The sequence below is a fragment of the Pristiophorus japonicus genome, chromosome 17 (genome assembly GCF_044704955.1).
Source record: "Pristiophorus japonicus isolate sPriJap1 chromosome 17, sPriJap1.hap1, whole genome shotgun sequence".
NCBI classification, from domain to species: Eukaryota; Metazoa; Chordata; class Chondrichthyes; family Pristiophoridae; genus Pristiophorus; species Pristiophorus japonicus.
In genome coordinates, this window is record NC_091993.1 from 71,548,392 (window position 1) to 71,571,882 (window position 23,491).

Consider the following 23,491-nt stretch of genomic DNA (forward strand, 5'->3'; position numbering starts at 1 on the left):
GATTTTCAGAAGAATGAAAAGATGACAAAAAAAGGAAGGTTAGAAATAGGACTGTTTTCAGAGCTGGGGAAGAAGGATTTAAACAGTGCTTGGGGACAGTATTGCAATACATTGTTCTGCAATTAAGTGATAAAGGTGATCAGGGCCAGTAATTAATCCTAACAGGAAAAATATGAAAAGTGTGAATGATGACCAGGAAAATAATTCATAATTAGATGAATTTTCTTAATGACTGTCCTCAACCACCTTCCACCCAACTTTCAAAATGTGTGGATGGGCACTTAAAGTGCCATAATCTGCAGGGTTACGGACCTAGAGCTGGTAATTGGGATTAGACTGAATGACGTTTTGTTGGCCGGCACAGTACTAATGGTAAGTACCGCAGGGAATCGAATACAGCCAGGGTGATCTCCTGGACTAGTTTTGATCGCCTGGATGGATTGGTGAGGAATTTTCCCAGATTTTTTTCTCCCTAAATTGGTCTGGGTTTTATCTGGTTTTTGCCTCTCCCAGGAGATCACATGGCTCCGGTTGGGGTGGAGTATAGAATGTTTCAGTATAAGGGGTGTCGCAGTTGTGTGAGGCAGACTGGTTAGGCTGGGTGCTATTTGCCTTTCCGTCATTGTTCATAGGTTTATATGTAACCTTCAGGGCTGCTGACCAAGGGCCGTGCAGCTCTTTGTCGGCCGGCGTGGACACGATGGGCTAAAATGGCCTCCTTCTGCGCTGTAAATTTCTATGTTTCTATGAACCTTATGCCTCTCACTCTTATCAACATTGGAATTCTTTTTATTCCTGACATTCAAATTGGGAAAATTCAGTTCTTTTTTTAAATTTGGAAGTCAAGGTGAAGGACCATAGTCATTGTACAGGACTCTACCGAGGAAGCAAAGAGTAGACTAGAGAACAAGGTGATTAGGCGTTGCCAAGATTGTTGTTAAAAGCCTGAGACTGCAGGAGGAAGGATTGAGGGAAGTAAGGAGTGCATGGTTTGGAGGTCCTAGAAATGATTGAGATGGAGGAGAAGGTTTGAGGTTACAGCAAGGAGGAGCAGTTTGTAGAATGCAACATTTCAACTTGGATGAACAAGAGGAGAAACAGCGGCCATTGCAATGTCAACAAAGTAAAGAGGAACAAGAATGGTCGCAACAGAGAGAGAAGCCACAGGCAAGAGTGAGGAATCGTCCATCAAATAGCAAACTTGTCTTTGCATCTTGCTCAGGAGTGTGAGAGATGTTACAAGTTACTGTACTGCACAGCAACTACCAGCGAAAGCTCAGCAAGAACAGGGAACATGAGGGACAGCGGATACACAGTTAATGACGTAGCAATCGCTCTTTCTCGCAATTCGGATTACATTGCAATTCAGAGTAGTGCACTTCCTCTTGAAACCAGAAACTTCTTTAATTCACTCAACATTCCACACACTGTCACAGATCGAGCACCTTCACCAATCCAGAGTCACTTTGGAGTATGGTCCCTTTAACAACACGTGTAGCCGTGCTGTTTTGATATTTAGACTACATTCTTAGAATGTGGTACTCCACTAAGTGGGAAACTGAATGAAGGAACATTGTCACCATAGTAGGAAGTGGGCTCGATTCCTGGAACAGCTTGCCCCAAAACCTCTGCTCCAAGTTGACCACACTAGCTACCATGGAAAGGCATTCACACACCACAAACTATTGAAATGTTTTTCTTCTCAACTCAATTTGGAAAAAGAAGGTTCAGTCCCCACTGCTTATAGCGGGCACATTGTAAATGCGATTTGCCCACTTTATGTGATGGCCAGTATTGCCATGGTAGTGCTATTACAGTACTGGTGGATACCTGGTGTCAATCATCTTTTACCCATCGTGGGCCCCTGACATGCGAGAGAACACCGTCGCAGGGCGGGAAGTACAAGAGTTGGAGCAGCATACCACTACAACTTCCAGCGCTAGCTACTCCAAGTGTGCGACGGCTTCGAGGTGGGCAATTTGGTGACGTCATCAGGGCCCAGCGTAGGCAGGAGTATCGGCGGGGCCCAGGCACAGCAGAGCAGCGGGAAGGACGTGGCGGAGGTGCAGCGAGTAATCGAGGCGGAGGAGCGATGAGGGATCGTGGCTGAGATTTGGTGGGTGATTGTGGCGGAGGTGCGGCGAATGTTTGGTGCGGAGGAGTGCTGTGAGGTCGTGGCGGAGGAGCGGCAAGTGTTTTGTGGAGGAGGAGCGGCGAGAGATTGTGGAGGAGGAGCGGCGAGAGATTGTGGCGGAGGAGCGGCAAGTGATTTGTGGAGGAGGAGCGCTGTGAAATCGTGGCGGAGGTGCAGCGAATGTTTGTGGAGGAGGAGCGGCGAGAGATTATGGCGGAGGAGCGGCGAGAGATTGTGGCGGAGGTGCAGCGAATGTTTGTGGAGGAGGAGCGGCGAGAGATTGTGGAGGAGGAGCGGCGAGAGATTGTGGAGGAGGAGCGGCGAGAGATTATGGCGGAGGAGCGGCGAGTGTTTTGTGGCGGAGGTGCGGCGAGAGATTGTGGCGGAGGAGCGGCGAGTGTTTTGTGGCGGAGGAGCGGCGAGAGATTGTGGCGGAGGTGCGGCGAGTGTTTTGTGGTGGAGGAGCGGCGAGTGTTTTGTGGTGGAGGAGCGGCGAGAGATTGTGGCGGAGGTGCGGCGAGTGTTTTGTGGTGGAGGAGCGGCGAGTGTTTTGTGGCGGAGGTGCAGCGAATGTTTGTGGTGGAGGAGCGGCGAGAGATTGTGGCGGAGGTGCAGCGAATGTTTGTGGAGGAGGAGCGGCGAGAGATTGTGGCGGAGGTGCAGCGAATGTTTGTGGTGGAGGAGCGGCGAGAGATTGTGGCGGAGGTGCAGCGAATGTTTGTGGAGGAGGAGCGGCGAGAGATTGTGGAGGAGGAGCGGCGAGAGATTGTGGAGGAGGAGCGGCGAGAGATTGTGGAGGAGGAGCGGCGAGAGATTATGGCGGAGGAGCGGCGAGTGTTTTGTGGAGGAGGAGCGGCGAGAGATTGTGGCGGAGGAGCCGCGAGTGTTTTGTGGTGGAGGAGCGGCGAGAGATTGTGGCGGAGGAGTGGCGAGTGTTTTGTGGTGGAGGAGCGGCGAGAGATTGTGGCGGAGGAGTGGCGAGTGTTTTGTGGTGGAGGAGCGGCGAGAGATTGTGGCGGAGGTGCGGCGAGTGTTTTGTGGCGGAGGTGTGGCGAATGTTTGTGGTGGAGGAGCGGCGAGAGATTGTGGCGGAGGTGCGGCGAGTGTTTTGTGGCGGAGGTGTGGCGAATGTTTGTGGTGGAGGAGCGGCGAGAGATTGTGGCGGAGGTGCGGCGAGTGTTTTGTGGTGGAGGAGCGGCGAGAGATTGTGGCGGAGGTGCGGCGAGTGTTTTGTGGCGGAGGAGCGGCGAGTGTTTTGTGGCGGAGGTGCGGTGAGAGATTGTGGCGGAGGAGCGGCGAGTGTTTTGTGGCGGAGGTGCGGTGAGAGATTGTGGCGGAGGTGCGGCGAGTGTTTTGTGGCGGAGGTGCGGTGAGAGATTGTGGCGGAGGAGCGGCGAGTGTTTTGTGGCGGAGGAGCGGCGAGAGATTGTGGCGGAGGAGCGGCGAGAGATTGTGGCGGAGGAGCGGCGAGTGTTTTGTGGAGGAGGAGCGGCGAGTGTTTTGTGGCGGAGGTGTGGCGAGTGTTTTGTGGCGGAGGAGCGGCGAGAGATTGTGGCGGAGGAGCGGCGAGAGATTGTGGCGGAGGAGCGGCGAGTGTTTTGTGGCGGAGGAGCGGCGAGTGTTTGGTGGCGGAGGAGCGGCGAGTGTTTTGTGGCGGAGGTGCGGCGAGTGTTTTGTGGCGGAGGAGCGGCGAGTGTTTTGTGGCGGAGGAGTGGCGAGTGTTTTGTGGCGGAGGAGCGGCGAGAGATTGTGGCGGAGGAGCGGCGAGTGTTTTGTGGAGGAGGAGCGGCGAGTGTTTTGTGGCGGAGGAGCGGCGAGTGTTTTGTGGCGGAGGAGCGGCGAGTGTTTTGTGGCGGAGGAGCGGCGAGTGTTTTGTGGCGGAGGAGCGGCGAGTGTTTTGTGGCGGAGGAGCGGCGAGAGATTGTGGCGGAGGTGTGGCGAGTGTTTGTGGTGGAGGAGCGGCGAGAGATTGTGGCGGAGGTGCGGCGAGTGTTTTGTGGTGGAGGAGCGGCGAGAGATTGTGGCGGAGGAGCGGCGAGTGTTTTGTGGCGGAGGAGCGGCAAGTGTTTTGTGGCGGAGGAGCGGCGAGTGTTTTGTGGCGGAGGAGCGGCGAGAGATTGTGGCGGAGGAGCGGCGAGTGTTTTGTGGCGGAGGAGCGGCGAGAGATTGTGGCGGAGGAGCAGCGAGTGTTTTGTGGAGGAGGAGCGGCGAGTGTTTTGTGGCTGAGGAGCGGTGAGAGATTGTGGCGGAGGAGCGGTGAGAGATTGTGGCGGAGGAGCTGCGAGAGATTGTGGTGGAGGAGCGGCGAGTGTTTTGTGGAGGAGGAGCGGCGAGTGTTTTGTGGCGGAGGAGCGGCGAGTGTTTTGTGGCGGAGGAGCGGCGAGTGTTTTGTGGCGGAGGAGCGGCGAGTGTTTTGTGGCGGAGGAGCGGCGAGAGATTGTGGCGGAGGTGTGGCGAGTGTTTGTGGTGGAGGAGCGGCGAGAGATTGTGGCGGAGGTGCGGCGAGTGTTTTGTGGAGGAGGAGCGGTGAGAGATTGTGGCGGAGGAGCGGCGAGTGTTTTGTGGTGGAGGAGCGGTGAGAGATTGTGGCGGAGGAGCGGTGAGAGATTGTGGCGGAGGTGTGGCGAGTGTTTTGTGGCGGAGGAGCGGCGAGAAATTGTGGCGGAGGAGCGGTGAGAGATTGTGGCGGAGGAGCGGCGAGAGATTGTGGCGGAGGTGTGGCGAGAGATTGTGGCGGAGGAGCGGCGAGAGATTGTGGCGGAGGAGCGGCGAGAGATTGTGGCGGAGGAGCGGCGAGAGATTGTGGCGGAGGTGTGGCGAGAGATTGTGGCGGAGGAGCGGCGAGAGATTGTGGCGGAGGAGCGGCGAGAGATTGTGGCGGAGGAGCGGCGAGAGATTGTGGCGGAGGAGCGGCGAGTGTTTTGTGGAGGAGGAGCGGTGAGAGATTGTGGCGGAGGAGCGGCGAGAGATTGTGGCGGAGGAGCGGCGAGAGATTGTGGCGGAGGAGCGGTGAGAGATTGTGGCGGAGGAGCGGCGAGTGTTTGTGGTGGAGGAGCGGCGAGAGATTGTGGCGGAGGAGCGGCGAGAGATTGTGGCGGAGGAGCGGCGAGAGATTGTGGCGGAGGAGCGGTGAGAGATTGTGGCGGAGGTGCGGCGAGAGATTGTGGCGGAGGAGCGGCGAGAGATTGTGGAGGAGGAGCGGCGAGTGTTTTGTGGCGGAGGAGTGGCGAGTGTTTTGTGGTGGAGGAGCGGTGAGAGATTGTGGCGGAGGAGCGGCGAGAGATTGTGGCGGAGGAGCGGCGAGAGATTGTGGCGGAGGAGCGGCGAGAGATTGTGGCGGAGGAGCGGCGAGTGTTTTGTGGAGGAGGAGCGGTGAGAGATTGTGGCGGAGGAGCGGCGAGAGATTGTGGCGGAGGAGCGGCGAGAGATTGTGGCGGAGGAGCGGTGAGAGATTGTGGCGGAGGAGCGGCAAGTGTTTGTGGTGGAGGAGCGGCGAGAGATTGTGGCGGAGGAGCGGCGAGAGATTGTGGCGGAGGAGCGGCGAGAGATTGTGGCGGAGGAGCGGTGAGAGATTGTGGCGGAGGTGCGGCGAGAGATTGTGGCGGAGGAGCGGCGAGAGATTGTGGCGGAGGAGCGGCGAGAGATTGTGGAGGAGGAGCGGCGAGTGTTTTGTGGCGGAGGAGCGGCGAGTGTTTTGTGGCGGAGGAGTGGCGAGTGTTTTGTGGAGGAGGAGCGGTGAGAGATTGTGGCGGAGGAGTGGCGAGTGTTTTGTGGAGGAGGAGCGGTGAGAGATTGTGGCGGAGGAGTGGCGAGTGTTTTGTGGAGGAGGAGCGGTGAGAGATTGTGGCGGAGGAGCGGCGAGAGATTGTGGCGGAGGTGCGGCGAGAGATTGTGGCGGAGGAGTGGCGAGTGTTTTGTGGAGGAGGAGCGGTGAGAGATTGTGGCGGAGGAGTGGCGAGTGTTTTGTGGAGGAGGAGCGGTGAGAGATTGTGGCGGAGGAGTGGCGAGTGTTTTGTGGAGGAGGAGCGGTGAGAGATTGTGGTGGAGGTGTGGCGAGTGTTTTGTGGAGGAGGAGCGGCGAGTGTTTTGTGGAGGAGGAGCGGTGAGAGATTGTGGCGGAGGAGTGGCGAGTGTTTTGTGGAGGAGGAGCGGTGAGAGATTGTGGTGGAGGTGTGGCGAGTGTTTTGTGGAGGAGGAGCGGCGAGTGTTTTGTGGAGGAGGAGCGGCGAGTGTTTTGTGGTGGAGGAGCGGTGAGAGATTGTGGCGGAGGAGTGGCGAGTGTTTTGTGGAGGAGGAGCGGTGAGAGATTGTGGCGGAGGTGTGGCGAGTGTTTTGTGGTGGAGGAGCGATGAGAGATTGTGGCGGAGGTGTGGCGAGTGTTTTGTGGAGGAGGAGCGGTGAGAGATTGTGGCGGAGGTGTGGCGAGTGTTTTGTGGAGGAGGAGCGATGAGAGATTGTGGCGGAGGTGTGGCGAGTGTTTTGTGGAGGAGGAGCGGCGAGTGTTTTGTGGAGGAGGAGCGGCGAGTGTTTTGTGGTGGAGGAGTGGTGAGAGATTGTGAACGAGGTGCAGCAAATGAGGGTACAGGGCCCAGAAGAGCCGAGGGCCCAGGGGCAGCACGGACCAGCCCACATTGCGATATGTGTGCACACTAGGTCTGTGCAGCAGAGCAGGTCTCCAGTCATCCTGGTTTACCCTTGCCACTGGATAAAGGCCTAGCTCTGTCAAGCCCGTGTGGTGGCTGATGTGCAACGGTCACCACATGTTAAAAAAAACCACGCATCTTCCACCCCCTCAATTGGAGTTCAGGACTGGAATATCCTTCATTAAAACATCTGTGAACCCATGTGGAAGCGAATCATCCTCGTTTGAGGGACTGCCTATGATGATTACAGTACTTTACTAGATAAAAGATCAATCCCATTTCCTCCCGAATCATCTATAAATCATAGGAGATCCATGTCTGTCTATAACAGAGGAGAAAAAGCAAGCAAAGTTGAAGGGATTAGAAGGGCTTAAGTACACAAAAGGTAATTGGACTTAAACGAGATGCTATTTACTTACATTGTTTGTGCATTGCTGTTTCTGCTCAAGATTAACAGAGCACATAGCACGCTGTAAGCGGCAACTTTGAAATTGCTAACCCAAATAGCTAATAGTTATTGCTTTTGGCCGATATAAGCGACTGCCCAATTTAAACATGGACATTTTAAGTGATGAGGACTGTAATGCATTCGCAATCTTTAGTATATCAATGCCACCATCATTTCATCAATCATGTCACTGCACACTCCTTCATTCACAAATCTCATACTTTGCCTTGTAAGGTATTTTGCCAGGCCCCGTTTAATATTCTCAGCATTAGTTATCAGTGTACTGAATTGCAAAGCATTGCGACACAAGACTAGCAAGAGCTGAATGATAAGATTGTACCTGATCCATATCTCGTGAAGGACTTCTGCCAGGTGATGTAAGATGCCTCATGACAGGCACTCTGCTATGTTCTGTGCATTCATATGGACCTTATCACAAAGGTAGATGACACATTAGGGGGAAACGTATTTTATACCTTCATATCGTTTTGAGCTGTTATGCTACAGAATAAGGGACAACCACAGTGCGGTGGTTGGGGCTGTAGCGTGCTGTCGCTACAGTGTGGTAGGTTTTGGCTTTGCATCTGTAATTCTCCACACACCAGGTTACTGATCTCGGCTGTACAACTGGGGGAGTGGTGTGTGGAGGGCCAGATGCTTCTCTGTAGGGTGGGAGAGTCATACTGGACAGCTCTTGAACAAACTTTAGCAGCTGGTTTCAGTGTTGCAGTTGGCAGAAGACAAGGCCCACTCATTTGGCCGGATATAGTTGGTGTGCTGGGAGATCCACGAGAAGGGAAGAGGAGAAAGTATCTTATAGAGGACCACCCACCCTCAAAGGAGAACAAAATGTCTGGCCTATTTGATGCTACAGGACAGGATTCTAAGTAAAGGCTTCATAAACAAAGTTGGATCAGCTTACATCCATTAACTTAAACTCAGAATTATATTACAGCCATGAACTTACATCAGGGTATAGGAACACAGGAACAGGAGTGGGCCATTCAGCCCCTTGAGCCTGTTCCACCATTCAATTAGATCATGCCTGATCAATAACTTCATTCTATCTATCCACCTTGGTTTTGTAACCCTTAATACCCTTGCCTAACAACAATCTATTAAGCTCAGTTTTGACATTTTCAATTGACCCCCAGCTTCAACAGCTTTTTGGTGGGGGAGAGTTTCAGATTTTCACTATCCTTTGTGTGAGGAAATCTTTGGTATCTTTGGTTTACCAAAGAGTAGATTTATTTTTGTTCCATCATGACCCAGAGTGTCCACGCTCGCTGGTGGATGATCAATTCACACTCGACATAAGTGATCACAATCTTATTCCAAGCAGGTTTACTGACAAATCACCAGCAGTGAGTACTGAGTAACTCTGTGGTTAGATAGATATTGTCCAACAAAACCAAAATACTGCGGATGCTGGAATTCCTGGATAAAAGCAGAAAATGCTGCAAATACTCAACAGGTCAGGCAGGTTGTTTCTGAGACGTTAACTTTGTTTCTTTCTCCAGACGCTGTCTGACCAGCTGAGTGATCCAAGCAATTTCTCTGTATATTATATATTATACAAGTTGGATTTAAAAAATCCAGAAGAAAAATTGTCAAAAGATGAGAACGAATGTCCAGATTGATTACAAGTTTCTGAATATCTTCCTCAACAGCCACCATTTCTCATAGATTTGAAGAAATTAAACTCTTAATAGATACCTGCATCCACAAGAATTGACCAGAAAATTCAGAGATAGGCATTCTCTTCCATGGTGAAATATAATGTACTTCCATTGCTACTTTACACTCTGCCTAAAGCCTGCTCAGCATTCTCCAGTGTTATGCACTTGCTTATATAATGGTTGGTATAATGCAGGTGGAGCTAACTGTAGAAAGGACAATGGATTTTTTATTCATTCACAGGATGTGGGCATCGCTGGCAAGGCCAGCATATATTGCCCATCTCTAATTGCCCTCGAGAAGATGGTGGTGAGCCACCTTATACAACTGAGTGGCTCGCTAGGCCATTTCAGAGGGCAGTCAAGACTCAACCACATTGCTGTGGGTCTAGAGTCACATATAGGCCGGCCCGGGTAAAGGCGGCAGATTTCCTTCCCTAAAGGACATTAGTGAACCAGATGGGTTTTTACGCCAATCCGGCAGTGTCATGGTCACCATTACTGATACTAGTGTTTTAATTCCAGATTTATTTAGTTCATTGAATTTAAATTCCCCAGCTGCTGTGGTGAGATTTGAACTCATGTCTCCGGATCCTTAGTCCAGTAACATAACTACTATGCTACCGTGATCGATTTGGGACCGTTGTCAAATATTTTTACAGATAATTGTACATAAAGATGTTTGACAAATGAATAAACTTAATATGGCAACTGTCTTTCCTTGCTAAACTTCAAAATGGAGGCAGAAGCCCAACATTGCATCTTTGATCTGTAGATTAGCCAGGATGCAGAGGCTTTACCCTAGGTAGTAATCAGATTATCAAAGGTTAAAACGTCAATAGATATGTGAGGCTGAGATGATGTGTTTGTCTGCTGGTCAAGTGATTCTATGTATAGGATTCTCCATTGTGTCTTTGAACTTGCTTGATTAACAAATTAATTAGAGATCTTTATACTGTGATACATACAAAGAATTTTCATTCAAAACCGATAGAAGTCTGGAAGAAGTACTAGCTAGAAAAGAGGACTGTAATCCCTTGGAGATTTGATTCTATCTTTATTGTTTTTAATCAGTATTGTGTCAGCTTACTGCTTCTGTATAATTGTATTACTTGTAAATAAATCCAACTATTAGTTTTAGCCTGAAATATGCTAGCCTGGCAGTGTAATATTTACTGTAATTTGGAGTAAACAAGACAGTTAGCTCACATGGTCTCCAGTACAATGCACCGTAGTTATAGGGAGAGTGATTGACTGTGGCACATTATCTCATTATGTGTGGTAACAGTGCAAGTCCTTGTTCAGAGGAGACTTGGGCGCCGAAATTCACCACTGCCAGAAACGGGTTGCACGTACCGTTTTTCTTGTGTTTTGGTTACGGTGGCCCATCTTGCGAAATTCAGCTCTTTGATGTTTTTTTTTTCAAGTGGTGCAGAAGTTGGTCATAATGGGGTTGGAAGCTGAGTGTCTGTCATAAGCGGGGCGGAAGTGGGGGCGGGATGGAGTGTCCGCCGCTGTCAGTCATCAGCGTTTGGCTGGTGACATCATCAGGCTGGCGCGTTAACACATCTCTCCCCTTCAGTTAAAGGGGAGGGCCACTGCAAGCTCTGCAGCTTTTTAAGTTTGGTCCACTGGGCCACCAGAAAGGGTTTCGGCCAGCCCAGCGGTCTGGCACCCAAGATGGTGTGCCAGGCTGCCTGTTGGCGTCCCGGTCGAACCCGGGGGCATAATTGTTGGGGCAATCTGACAGTCGGCCGACAAAAAAAAATAAGATGCCAGCCGTGGCGGTGCGCCCTCCCCTTTAATGGAGGCCGCACAGCCATTTTACACACACTGCAAACATAGCACACCGACAGAAAAAACTGTCGCGGGCACCGAACGGCGGCTGGAAAATTTGCTACAGTGAATTTTGCTTGCGGGGTGGGACATCGGCGGTGCGCGCTTTGATGGTGCACTTAGGAGGGTTCGGCAGTAAGTGGGGACCGCTGGAAAAACCACCGGGGAGAATTTTGCGAGCGGCGGCTATTCGACTACAAATCGGCAGCTGTTCGACACCATCACGATCTGTGTGGGTAATGGGTCTTATCGGGAGGCTGAATTTCTGCCCTTTGGTCTGCATATGGAAACTGTTGTTTTGCTGTAAACACAAGTTAAATGTCTGGGAGAAAGCCTGAACTGCAACAGGATTGGGGGTGGATGACATTCAACTTTAGCGACAGCTCAAAACGGGCGATGGTGGATTGGCTGCCCCTTTAACACCCCGTCCCATTTAATGACAGTGGAATAGATTACCCTGCCCGCAAACCTCCATGTTGCAAGGGGCAGAGTTTCAGGCAATGACACTGTTCGAGAGAGAGTTCGACAGGGATGAGAAGCTGTGTCTGGAGCTTGAATACGGTTCTCTGGGTGCACATTTTGGGCTCACACAGAATAGGGAGGTGTAGCTCCCTATCTTCCTAGCTTTTAAAATTTGCAATCAATACAGAAGAGTTATAAACAAAGTTCTCTGACATCAAAAATTCAATGAGTTCTGTACAGAGTTTTTTCACCCTGATTCTCCTAAGGGACCATGTTCATCAGACCCTCCATTGCAAATACCAAAGTGGCAAAGCTGTGCCCTCACAAGTGATAACAAATCCTACTACTCAACTGTTAGTTATCTGAAATGGTTCACTGAAGCGTTAATTGGTTGGTCTGAAGTGCTTGTGAGCGATTTTTTGTCCCGTGTTCCATTGCCTCACACACTAAACTCCATTGAACACACTAATTGGCATTTAGCTGTGATGTTGGTCATCGAATCATAGAAAGTTACAGCACGGAAGGAGGCCATTTTGGCCCATCGTGTCCGTGCCAGCCAACAAGGAGCTATCCAGCTCAATCCCACTTTCCAGCTCTTGGTCCGTAGCCTTGTAGGTTACGACACTTCAAGTGCACATCCAAGTACTTTTTAAATATGATGAGGGTTCTGCTTCTACCACCCTTTCAGGCACTGAGTTCCAGACCTTCACTACTCTCTCAAATCCCCTCTAATTCTGCCACCAATTACTTTAAATCTATGCCCCCTGGTTGTTGACCCCTCTGCTAAGGTTAATTAGGACCTTCCTATCCACTCTACCTAGGCCGCTCATAATTTTATACACCTCAATAAGGTCTTCCCACAGCTTCCTCAAAGAAAACAGCTCCAGTCTATCCAATCTTTCCTCATAGCTAAAATTCTCCAGTCCAGGCAAACTGGTATTCTATGCCTCAGCTAATAAAGGCAAGCATTCCATGTGCCTTTTAACCACCTTACCTATCTGGCCTGCTTGCTACCTTCAGGGATCTGTGGACATGCACACTGGGAAATGACATTGTTGTTAATCACCTGACGGAACAATGGTAAAACTCAACTTGAAATGTGATCGCTGAGCTTCTTCCTGTCATGGCTCAGCTGCTTTAGATACTCCTCAAACTAAGCTCTGGCTTTCAAACAACGTTCTAGAAACTTCTAAAAGTTAAAGCATGCACCAAAAATCTGCTTCATGCCCCTCTTATGTCTCATCATGTAGAGGTTTTACTGATTAAGGTTCTCAATTCATTTCCATGAACAAAGCAAACCTCAGATCTCAGACCCCATATTCCTGCCCTGCCCCTATCCTGTCCCAGGCCTAATTTTGGACTAAGCAAAAGATAGTCGCCCAACTGTGAGGACAGCTTTCTGTTGTGGTCTTTATTGCATATTAGCTAGACCTCAGACTACAAAAGATGATCACACTTCAGCCATCGGTCCAAGAACCTGAAACTGGATCTGAAGTCAGTCATCAAACTGTGTCACCAGACCTCTCAAGAGCCAGTGTGATATGAATGAGATCCATTTCCTTCCAATGTTGTTGGACTAACCTTTTTCTGTCAGTTTGGTTTCTTCGTTGTATTGCTTAGAGCCTTCCTCCCCTTCCTCTTCATCGCCCCTCCCATCCTGAAGACATTCATCGATATCTTGTTCTTCATCTGTGACAATAAGAAAGACACAATGGGTTATTGATGAAGATGCTGGTACACCGTATACTGAAACACAGTCATCTTAAGTGCTATACATTTCTGTAGATAAGAGGACTCTTCCTGTAGATCAGGAGAAGGCTCTCCCAGTAGATCAGGAGAAGGCTCTCCCAGTAGATCAGGAGAAGGCTCTCCCAGTAGATCAGGAGAGGGGTCTCCCAGTAGATCAGGAGAGGGGTCTCCCAGTAGATCAGGATAAGGCTCTCCCAGTAGATCAGGATAAGGCTCTCCCAGTAGATCAGGAGAGGGCTCTCCCAGTAGATCAGGAGAGGGCTCTCCCAGAAGATCAGGAGAAGACTCTTCCTGTAGATCAGGAGAAGGCTCTCCCAGTTGAGAAAGACACTTTCTGTGTCTAAAGGGTCCCATTTTAGGCCCAATTCACCTTTTAGTTAATATTCACAAAGTTCACAAGGAAAAATACTGAGCAGGCAGGCCATTTGGCCCATCGAGCTCATCCATCTGCAGAAACCTACCATCCACCCATTTATGCATCTAACTTGTGATAAGTGATTCCAGGCTTTTGTCCGCCAGGATGTATTTTTACTTTAAAGTATGAAAAGTTGAAGGTGTATGATACTGAGCATGCTCAAATTCAAGATTCCCCATCGAGTTGGTGAATTCCCCACATGAATTCTCTGGATCGTGTAGCCATGATACATTTAAGAGTGAAAATGGGGCCGGAGAAGTATGGAGAAAATGAGATGGTTATATATAAAGCTAATAGTCACAGTGATTCAAACTGTGATGGATGAAAGGGCTACATGGGCAGAGCTTTAAAAATAAATTCTCGGGATATAGGCGTCGTTGGCCAGGTCAGGATTTAATGCCCATCTCCAGTTGCCCTGGAGAAGGTGGTGGTGACAGTCCGCGTAGTAAAGGTGCTCCCACAGTGCTAATTAGTCGGGAATTTTAGGAGTTTGACCCAGCGATGATGACGGAATGGCCATAAATGTCCAAGTTGGGCTGCTGAGTGACTTGGAGGGAACTGGGAGGTGATGGTGTTCCCATGTACCTGCTGCCCTTGCCCTTCAAGGTGGTAGAGGTCGCGGGTTTGAGTGGTGTTATGAATTGACCTCTCTCCTTATCATCTTTATGAACATATCCTGCCTCTTGTTTTTATTCATCCTGTAACGTTCCAGTTTTAAAATTACTACAGTCTATTGGCTATAGATTGGACACCAAGATATTGGCCACTTTGTTCTCTTAGTTCCTTGTGGATTACCACGTTTTCTTATTTTCTATAGCACACTTTTCCTGGAATATATGGGAATTCCTATTGAGACTGATTTTAAACCATGCACACTCCCGCCCCCCACCCCCCCTAACCCTAACCCAACCCCCCACACTCCATCTCAATCCTTTAGTGTGGTGTGAATGGGATTTGTTTCCTTATGATTTTGCTGGACTAACACTTTCCTGCCAGTCCTGTTTCTTCATCACACTGATTGCTGTTATTCTCCTGTTGATTTTTATTGTCCATCTGGTCTTCCGGAGCTTCCTCATAGTCCATATCTTCAGCTGTGCCCGTTGCTGCTTCAGTGCCTGGGCTGTGATCTGTGAACGTCAAGAGCCCACAAAGTGTTAGTTTTCAGTGCACCATGGCCTCGTGCATTGAAGCAGTCAGTGTGTCTAAACAACAGCAGCTTGCAGTATACCGCCTTTAACTTAGTAAAATGTCCCAAGGAACTTCACAAGAGCGTTATCAAACAAAATTTTATAACAAGCCACATAAGGAAATATTAGGGCAGGTGACCAAAAGCTTGGTCAAAGAGGTAGGTTTTAAAGAACGACTTAAAGGAGAAGAGAGGGAGAGGGGTAAAGATTTAGGGAGAGAATTCCAGAGCTTAGGGCCGAGGTAACTGAAACCATGACGGCCAAGGGTGGAGCGATGGATATCGGGGATGCACAAGAGGCCAGAATTGGAGGAGAGCAGTGATCCGGGTTGTGGGGGGGGGGGGCGGGGGAGAGTTGTGGGGCTGGAGGAGATTACAGAGATAGGGAGGGACGAGGTCATGGAGGGATTTGAAAACAAGGATGGAATTTTCAAATCGAGTTGTTGCTGGACCGGGAGCCATTGTAGGTCAGCGAGCACAGGGGTGAAGGGTGAACCGTAATCAGTATAATTTTTCGGTAGAGAAGTGGTTTCTGACAAAAGTAGTTAATTGGCTCAAATAGTTAACACCACGGGTCTGTTTAACTATCCTGCCAATCATACTCTGATATGTTTTAAATTTATGCTACTTTCCTCCAGTTTTTCACCCCTCTCCTAAAGTCCCCTTCAATGCGATACATGAGGTCTGGGCAGCATTTGTGGAATCTTTATTTCCTGAAGCTGTGCTCTCTTTGGGCTATGCTTCTCTCCGTTACCTCACTCAAGTCATCTTTCTTCACGTGTTAGCTTAGAAAGCAGTGTCAGTAGGTAAGTCGATCCTGGGAAGCATCGCAGCTGTGCTTGATCCTGACCTCGCCCAACGTTTACACATGGACACTTTCCAGCGGCGGTCAGTGGATAGTGATCAGGACCTCGTGGGGCTGGTCCTGATTATCTTTTGCTTAGCCCAAAGCTGAGAGGCCTACTGTAGTACCCCAACTCCTGCCTCAGCTGGGGTTAACTAACAGCACAGGGCAGGGTTGAAACTTAGCACCGCCTGACCTACATGGCTTTGTATGCAATGCATGCACCGAATGAACCATCGAGCAGACAACCTAATAGAGCAGGCACATTATCTGACGGACGATTGCAGTGGGGTCTTAGACTGACTTATGGAATGTCTTAAATAGGCCACTGTTGACCAAAGTGAATCTCATTATAATACTACACAACATTGATTAAAGATGAGCAGTCAGTTACCTCCAGTCATCTCCACAGTATAGTCCACTTCTATTTCTCCATCCAGAAAGTCCTGTCAAAGAAAAACAAGGGGAATAGAAAAGTTAGGGACAAGAACAAGCTATTTGGTCCACCAAAGCCCATCCATCCAGTGCTCTAACTCTTCCATTGAAGCCCATTCCTCCAGTACCCTAATTCTTCTTTTGATGCTAAATCTCTGGTATTCTAACTCTCCTATTGATGCCCACCCTCAATACCTTAACTCTCCCATTGAAGCCATTCGTCCAATACTCCAAACCCCAATGCGCCAAATTGAAGTCCATCCCTTCCAGTACTCTAATTCTCCCACTGGAACTGATTCCTCGAGTACCCGAACTCTGCCACAGACGCTCATTCTTTCCAATCCCCTAGCTCTCTCAACCGACTATCGAGCTCTTTTTGCAAAAACTCAATGCATTTATCTGTAATTGCAGGTCTGGGAGATTATTCCAGACATTTATCATTCTAAGTGAAGAAGTGCTCACTGCAGAACTTGAGCATGTAATCTAAACTGGCACTTCAGTGCGGCACTGAGGGAGTATTGCACTGTCAGAGGTCTTTCAGATGAGAATTTAGATCAAGGTCCCATCTGCCTGGTCAAGTGGATGTTAATGATTTCATGGCATGTTTTTTTAAAAAAAACAAGTTGTCCCAGTGTCCTGGCCAACATTTATTACTGAATTGTCACTGCGAAAAACAGTTAAAAGAAAGAAAGACTTGCATTTATATAGCACCTTTCATGACCACCGGACGTCTCAAAGTGCTTTACAGCCACTCCACTTTTGGAGTGTCGTCACTGTTGTAATGTAGGAAATGCAGCAGCCAATTTGCGCACAGCAAGCTCCCACAAACAACAATGTGATAATGACCAGACAAACTGTTTTGTTATGTTGATTGAGAGATAAATATTGGCCAGGACACCGGGGATAACTCCCCTGCTCTTCTTCGAAATAGTGCCATGGGATCTTTTATGGTCATTTGAGCGAGCAGGCATTGGTTTAACGTCTCATCCAAAAGACGGCACCTCCGACAGTGCAGCACTCCCTCAGCATTGCACTGGAGTATCAGCCTAGATTTTTTTGTGTGCTAAAGTCCCTAGAGTGGGACTTGAACACGTAAGTTTCTGACTCAGAGGTGAGAGTGCTGCCCAGCTGACAGTTTACCTGGACATCTCCAGGGACCTAGATAGAGTCGATAGGATGGACCTATTTCCCTTCGCAGAGAAAGGGATAGATTTAAAGTAATTGGTAGCAGGATTAGAGGGAAGTTGAGGAGAACCTTTTTCACCCAGATTGTGCTAGGGGTCTGAACTCACTGCCTGAAAGGGTGGTGGACGCAGAAATCCTCACCTGACTGTTGGAGAAGTGATGTTTCAGTAATGTTTCAATAACCTGCTCAAAATATTGACCTGCTAGTCTTCTCTACTGATGCACGGTGTATTTTTTAGCATGTTTCACATTTCCAGCATTTACAGTTCTTTGCTTTTTTATTTGAGCAGTGTCTGGGTCCGTGTCATTTGATACAGTATATCAATGTTTATGAATGGCTTGGTAAAAATCTGAGCTTTTAAAAGTTTCATTTTCACAAAAGTAATAAAAATGATGCCAAAAACATTACATCAGGAAAGCAGACAGACAGAGGATAATTTACAATTTAAAATGGAATCTACCACATCTGTGGATTGTGATCATTCTTTCACCGCAATATCTGAAATTATTTCACTACCTTTGTTAGGATTGGAGCAGTTTCTTCCGTTTTCATCTGATTGTAGTGAGGCATGCAGTAGAACTTCCCTAAGAGAAAAGAGTCAATGGTTAACCCTTTCTTCATAAATCAGCTTCTTCACTCCCCACTCCCCCCACCCCCAACCCCCCATTCTATCAGACAAATCATTCTCCATATCCTCAGCCTGGGATGTTTCAGGTGTTTTCTGCATTCCGTGGTGGGAAACGGAGGTATATAAACCAGCAGAGGCCCCGGGTGTAATTCCATGATTGTGCTGAGTTAGTTGATCTCAGCAGTTAGTCCATTAGAACTGCCCACAGTATATTGGACACGAGAGTACCCGCTTCTGATTGCTACTCAGTGACCCCCGCCAGAAAGGACGGATGTATGGGTGTTGGATGGGGGTGGGATCAGGCTGCGCTGTGATTTCCCTCTCGCCCAGTCAAACAGCCCGATAACACTCAGTGTCGGGCACGCACATAAACTAAGGCCATGTGGATGAATGCTGAAGGGTTGTTGGTTTTAGTTGCCCTCTAGCCACATGGTGGGTGCGGGAGCTTTTCTCTGCATCAAATTCTCACCTGAGTGTGCTGAACGCTGACATCGGATTGAACATGGGAAACATTCCCCAGAGCTTAAAGTCGGCATGTCTTACCTTGAAAAGTATAACAATCAACCCCCCCTTCCCCCTCCAAAATAAATGATATATTCTTTATAAATCTATACAAAGGTAGACTGTGTGATGCAGTGGGTGAGACACTGGCCGCTGATCTCTGGGCCAGTGATCACATTTGACCCAAACTGATGGATGAATGAGACTCTGTTTATAAGCACCCTGTGTGGAGTGAGATTGGATGGTCTCAATCCAGCTCCCAGTGGGCACAGACTGACAGCACTAAACTTACCTGGTGCTGATTGGCAATCCTGTTCAAAGAGGGCCCCAGAATGACAAGCAGTCTCACTGATGCAGCAAGGAACACTCGCCTGAGGTTGGGGCTGAAGTGAGTTCACAGAATCATGGAAATTTATGGCACGGAAGGAGGCCATTTTGGCCTATCGTGTCAGTGTTGGCTGAATCCCACTTTCCAGCTCTTGGTCCATAGCCCTGTAGGTTATGGCACTTCAAGCGCACATCCAGGTACTATTTAAATGTGGTGAGGGTTTCTGCCTCTACCACCCTTTCAGGCAGTGAGTTCCAGACACCCGCCACCCTCTGGGTACAGCTCACTCTGACTATATGTGCTGGACCCAGGTCTGCAGCTTGTACACAGGGACCCAGTTGCTCAGTCATCCAACTTACTGAAAGAAGAGCTCCACTCTTATTGGTGCAGGGTAGAGGGAGCTTCACTCTTGTGCCCGACCTGACCACTTAAAATGGACAATGCTGTGATTCTTTCACCTTAACGAGCCCAGAACTGATTCCTAAATAAAGAATAAAGGCCTGCCATGGGTACTTGCCATCTCCGCTGTCGAAAGCGTAGTTCCCAATGCGCAGTGTAGTGCCGCACTGGTGACATGTGAAGCAGCCCCGGTGGAAGAACTGTCCCTCGGCGCTGAAGCGTTCCATCACGTAGACCCGCTTCTTACAAAAATAGCAGACCTCGCTGCTGCTGGGGCCTACCGATTGCCTGAAGGAGCCCTGAGACACAAGGGTACAACACACATTCAACATCAGCACCAGATACGTACAAATACGGCCAAAGACCGCCCTAAGTGGAGGAAGTGCATCCAGGAGGGCGCTGAGCACCTCGAGTCTCATCGCCGAGAGCATGCAGAAACCAAGCGCAGGCAGCGGAAGGAGCGTGCGGCAAACCAGTCCCATCCACCCTTTCCTCCAACGACTGTCTGTCCTACCTGTGACAGAGACTGTGATTCCTGTAGTGGACTGTTCAGTCACCTGAGAACTCACTTTTAGAGTGGAAGCAAGTCTTCCTCGATTTCGAGGGACTGCCTATGATGATGATACACACAGGGCTACTTAAGCACTCTGCAGGCATATTGACGTTATACCCCCATATCTATATACTGTGTACCTTGCCCTACACACTCATTAATACCATATAATGCCATGTTTGTGTGCATTTATATTTGATATACATATCGGGGCCGAAATTGTCCACCGCTGGAAACGGCGCACCTACCCTGTTTCTGGTGATCTTACTGGCGTAGTGGATGCGGTAGCCTCTTGAGCGAAATTCCGCTCTTTGGCTCAGTGGGGGCAGATATGCAGCGGTGAGTGGAAGTTCACACACTAGAGGGGCGGAAGTTGGGGGTGGGTGTAGTCTCCGCCGTTGTCAGTCAGCAGCGTAGCGCTGATGACGTCATCATGGCGCAGTGTCACCACAGCTCTCTGCTTCACTTAAAGGGGAGATCAGTGCGATTGTTTAAGTTCGGTCCACTCCCGGGGGCATAATTGTCGGCCTGACATGGCAGTCAGCCGACAAAAAAAAACATGGCGGCAGCGGCAGTAGGTCCTCCCCTTTAATGGGAGCCGCACCGCCATTTTACAAGGACTACAGCCTCACTGCACCGGCAGAAAAAAAGCAGCTTTTGGCACCAAGACTTTTGCGGTGGAATTTCACTATCGGGGGGGAACATTGGCGGTGCGCGCTCTGATGATGCACTTAGGACAGATCGGCAGCAGTGGGGCGGCAGTGAGTCACCGCCGAGATTCTGCAAGAGCGGAATTTTCAAAATGGCGGCCGTTACACGAGGAATCAGCAGCCAATGCACTCCACAGCGTGGCCGCCAATTTCCAGCGGTAACAGGCCTTAAGGGGAGGGGCAAATTCGGCCCCATATAATTTTATATACATTGTCATGTTATATACATGGGTAGGGTGGCCAAGGGGTCTAAGGCACTGGATTTAGGCTCCGGTCTGGGTGTGAATTTGGAATGCTGCTCACTGGGTCGGTAACCAGCGGAAACAGATTTAAGTTACGTGGCAATAAAAACACAGGGGAGACCGAGGATAAATTTTTTTACGCAGCCAGTTATTATCTTCTGGAACGCACTGCCTGTTAGGTCAATTCATTGATTACTTTCAAAAAGGGAACTGGATATATACTTGAAACGGAAACATTTGCAGGGCTATGGGGAAAGAGCAGGGAGTGGGTGGGACTAATTGGACAGCTCTTTCAAAGAGCTGGCACAGGCATGACGGGCTGAATGGCCTCCTTCTGTGCTGTAAGATTCTCATCATCATAGGCGGTCCCTCGTATCGAGGATGACTTACTTCCACACCAAAAAAGGATGAGTTCACAGGTGTTTCAATGAAGGACCTAATCCCAGGTCCTGAATTACATCCTGAAGGGTGGAAGATGCCTGTGCGTGGATTGTTTTAACGTGGGGTGGCCGTTGCACACCAGCCACCACACGGGCTTGACAGAGCTAGGCCTTGGTCCAGTGGCAAGGATTAACCAAGACGACTGGAGACCTGCTCTGCTGAACGGGCTGGCCCGTGCTGCCCCTGGGCCCCTGGCCCCGAACTCACGCCTCCCCTGGGCCCCGATCACATCCCTCTACAATCTCTCGCTGTAACTGCCCATGCTCCAATCGCCAACCTGGACTTTGCTGGCCTATGAGGTTCATAACACACATATAGTGTACAATGTTACAAGAGTGCATGGTGGGTATATCCCGATGCTCTGGGATCATATCCAGATCCAAGTTCTGGAGACCAAGGCACTGACCTGTCTTTTAATTTCAGCAGTTGCCTCGTTGAGCTTCTCGCTGGGTTGCTCTGCTGGTGTGCTGCTGCTCTTGGCATTCGATGGTGAATGCTCTGCCGATTGTTCACCGAGGGCCTCGTTTAGACCATTCTTCAGTAATGTCGCTGGTTCAGCATCTGACTAAATACAGATTGAAGTTCTTTCAGTGTGAAGTTCTGTTTATTGAATCAACACAAAACACGGTCTCCGTGCCACCTTCCTGCCTGGATTACAGCAGTCTCGGTATAGCGCACTCTGACTACAGGTGCTGGACCCAGGTTTGCAGCATGTACACAGGGACCCAGGTGCTTAATGATCCAACTTACTGAGGGAACAGCTCCATGCTGCCTTGTATAGCCTTACACCATACAGAAGGTCCCTGGTTTGATTCCTCATCAAGTAGAAAAAAGTTTGCAAACCAGGAATTCAGTGACGATTGAACCCTGTTTAAAGGGATCATTGGCTGAAGTAGAACCCTGCATCTCACTGGAGTGGTTGAAAGGGAATTACAGAAGTAGCCATGCAGGCGCAATGAGGTAGATCTTGAGTCTGTGCAGTAGTGTAAAATGAGTGATAGTGAGTTGGTAGCAGGGGAGATGTAAAACGGGCTTAAACTTGCTTTCACCCACTTTACACGATCATACAAAGTCAAGATTTACAACTATAGGGCTGAAATTGTATGGTTCTTCACTTTTGAACCGTGTAATACAGACATTGGGATTGAAATTGTGCAGTGTGATATTAGTAATAGACACGTTAGGAGGGGTATATCAAATACCTTTATCTCCTATTTTAACCTGTTTAATTATCAGCTTGGCTTAGCAGCAGCACTGATGTACATAGGCCAGACTGGAGCACAAGGCTGGCACACCAGTGCAGGACTGAGGGAGTGTGGCACTGTCGGAGATGCCATCTGGTTGTGGGACCTTGCTCTCTGCAAATTGGTTGCTCCATTTGCCTACAAAGCAACAAATGACGACTTCAAAAGATAATCCTTTGGTTGTGAACTACTTTAGGGCATGACAGGTGCTATATAAATTTAACTTCTCCCTTTCTAGAGAGTGGAAAAAGGAATGTTAAAGTCTTAACATGGCCATTACTAATATGGCACCGGGCGATTTCGATCTATTTATTTATTGCATAGTTCAGTTTGTCACATTTACTAGATTTTGTTAATCTGAAGTCAATGCTACTGAGATAAGAAAGAACTCACAGCAGAACTGCTCTTCTGTCGCTTTGCCCCAGACTGATCCTCAAAATCTTTCCTATCCTGGAACACAAATCAGAGTATTAGAAATCTTGCTATTCCGAAAAGGTCACCTGACCTCCGTTACCGGGATATCCAAGTTTGGGAGAGAGCTGGGAGTTCCTGGCTACGAATCGATTGTTTGGAAATTGCTTCGCTGTGGGGGTCAGATGGACGGTGCCCCTTTGGGCACTCAGATGGGATAAATACCCTCTCGCAAAGAGAGAGTCTCTCTCTAACCCCTTCCCTTTCTGACATGGATTGGCATCCTCTCACACAGATGGGGTGAGGATGTGCTCAGCTGAACTGCTGTGTAATAAGGAGAGACACAAACCTGTTGTATCCCCAGTTTCCTTTGCCCCTGTATTGGCAGCCGTGCCTTAAGTTGCCTAACACCTGAGTTCCTGAATTCCTCCCTAAACCTCTCCACCTTTCTCTCCTGAAAACCTACCTCTTTGACCAAGCTTTTGGTCACATGTCCCAATATCTCCTATATGGCTCGGTGTCAAATTTTTGTCTGATAACACTCATGTGAAGTGCCTTGGGATGTTTTACCACATTAAAGATGCTGTATAATACAAGTTGTTGTACACTCGCTGTGCCTCGATCGTTCCATTTTATGTTTCGATCTCTCCAATGACATCACAGAACTTCAGCAAAATGATACCAAAGGGGATTGCGTGTAGAATACCCTACTCATGACGTCACAGTAAAATGGGGACAGAGGAGGCAAGAAAAAAAACGCATCAAAGGTTCTAGTATCTTCTTCTCCAACAGTTACTGTTATTGAAACATTCCCTGGAACACTATTAAACAAGAGAGGCTCCACCCCTGTGTCTGTGCACACCCTTAACGCTCGTGGAATTCCCAGCGCAATTTTCCGATAATGGCAAAAATGTGCAGGATTAGCTGTGCCAGCCTATCAGAGGGCAACTAGTGCCAAGTTTTCTGATGGGAGTGCCTGCCTCGAATCTGAAGAAGCCATTGGCTCAAGTAAAGGTTCCC

The 23,491-nt window shown here is 49.0% G+C and overlaps 1 protein-coding gene across 8 annotated transcripts in view; it reads right to left on the reverse strand.

The window, feature by feature from the left end:
• LOC139227785 (F-actin-monooxygenase MICAL3-like) overlaps window positions 1–23,491 on the reverse strand; it is a 194,889-nt gene that overhangs the window by 32,482 nt on the left and 138,916 nt on the right. For 5 of the 8 annotated variants that reach the window (XM_070858828.1, XM_070858829.1, XM_070858827.1 and 2 more), the window contains 8 exons: window positions 22,454–22,510; window positions 21,223–21,381; window positions 18,989–19,169; window positions 17,531–17,598; window positions 15,788–15,839; window positions 14,353–14,490; window positions 12,781–12,888; window positions 7,566–7,654 (listed from right to left, as the gene is read on the reverse strand). In XM_070858828.1, coding sequence (XP_070714929.1) covers window positions 7,566–7,654; window positions 12,781–12,888; window positions 14,353–14,490; window positions 15,788–15,839; window positions 17,531–17,598; window positions 18,989–19,169; window positions 21,223–21,381; window positions 22,454–22,510 — 852 coding nt within the window. Of the gene's footprint in view, window positions 1–7,565; window positions 7,655–12,780; window positions 12,889–14,287; window positions 14,491–15,787; window positions 15,840–17,530; window positions 17,599–18,988; window positions 19,170–21,222; window positions 21,382–22,453; window positions 22,511–23,491 lie in introns of those variants that run through there. The other 3 variants (XM_070858830.1, XM_070858833.1, XM_070858834.1) reach the window with 2 other exon arrangements.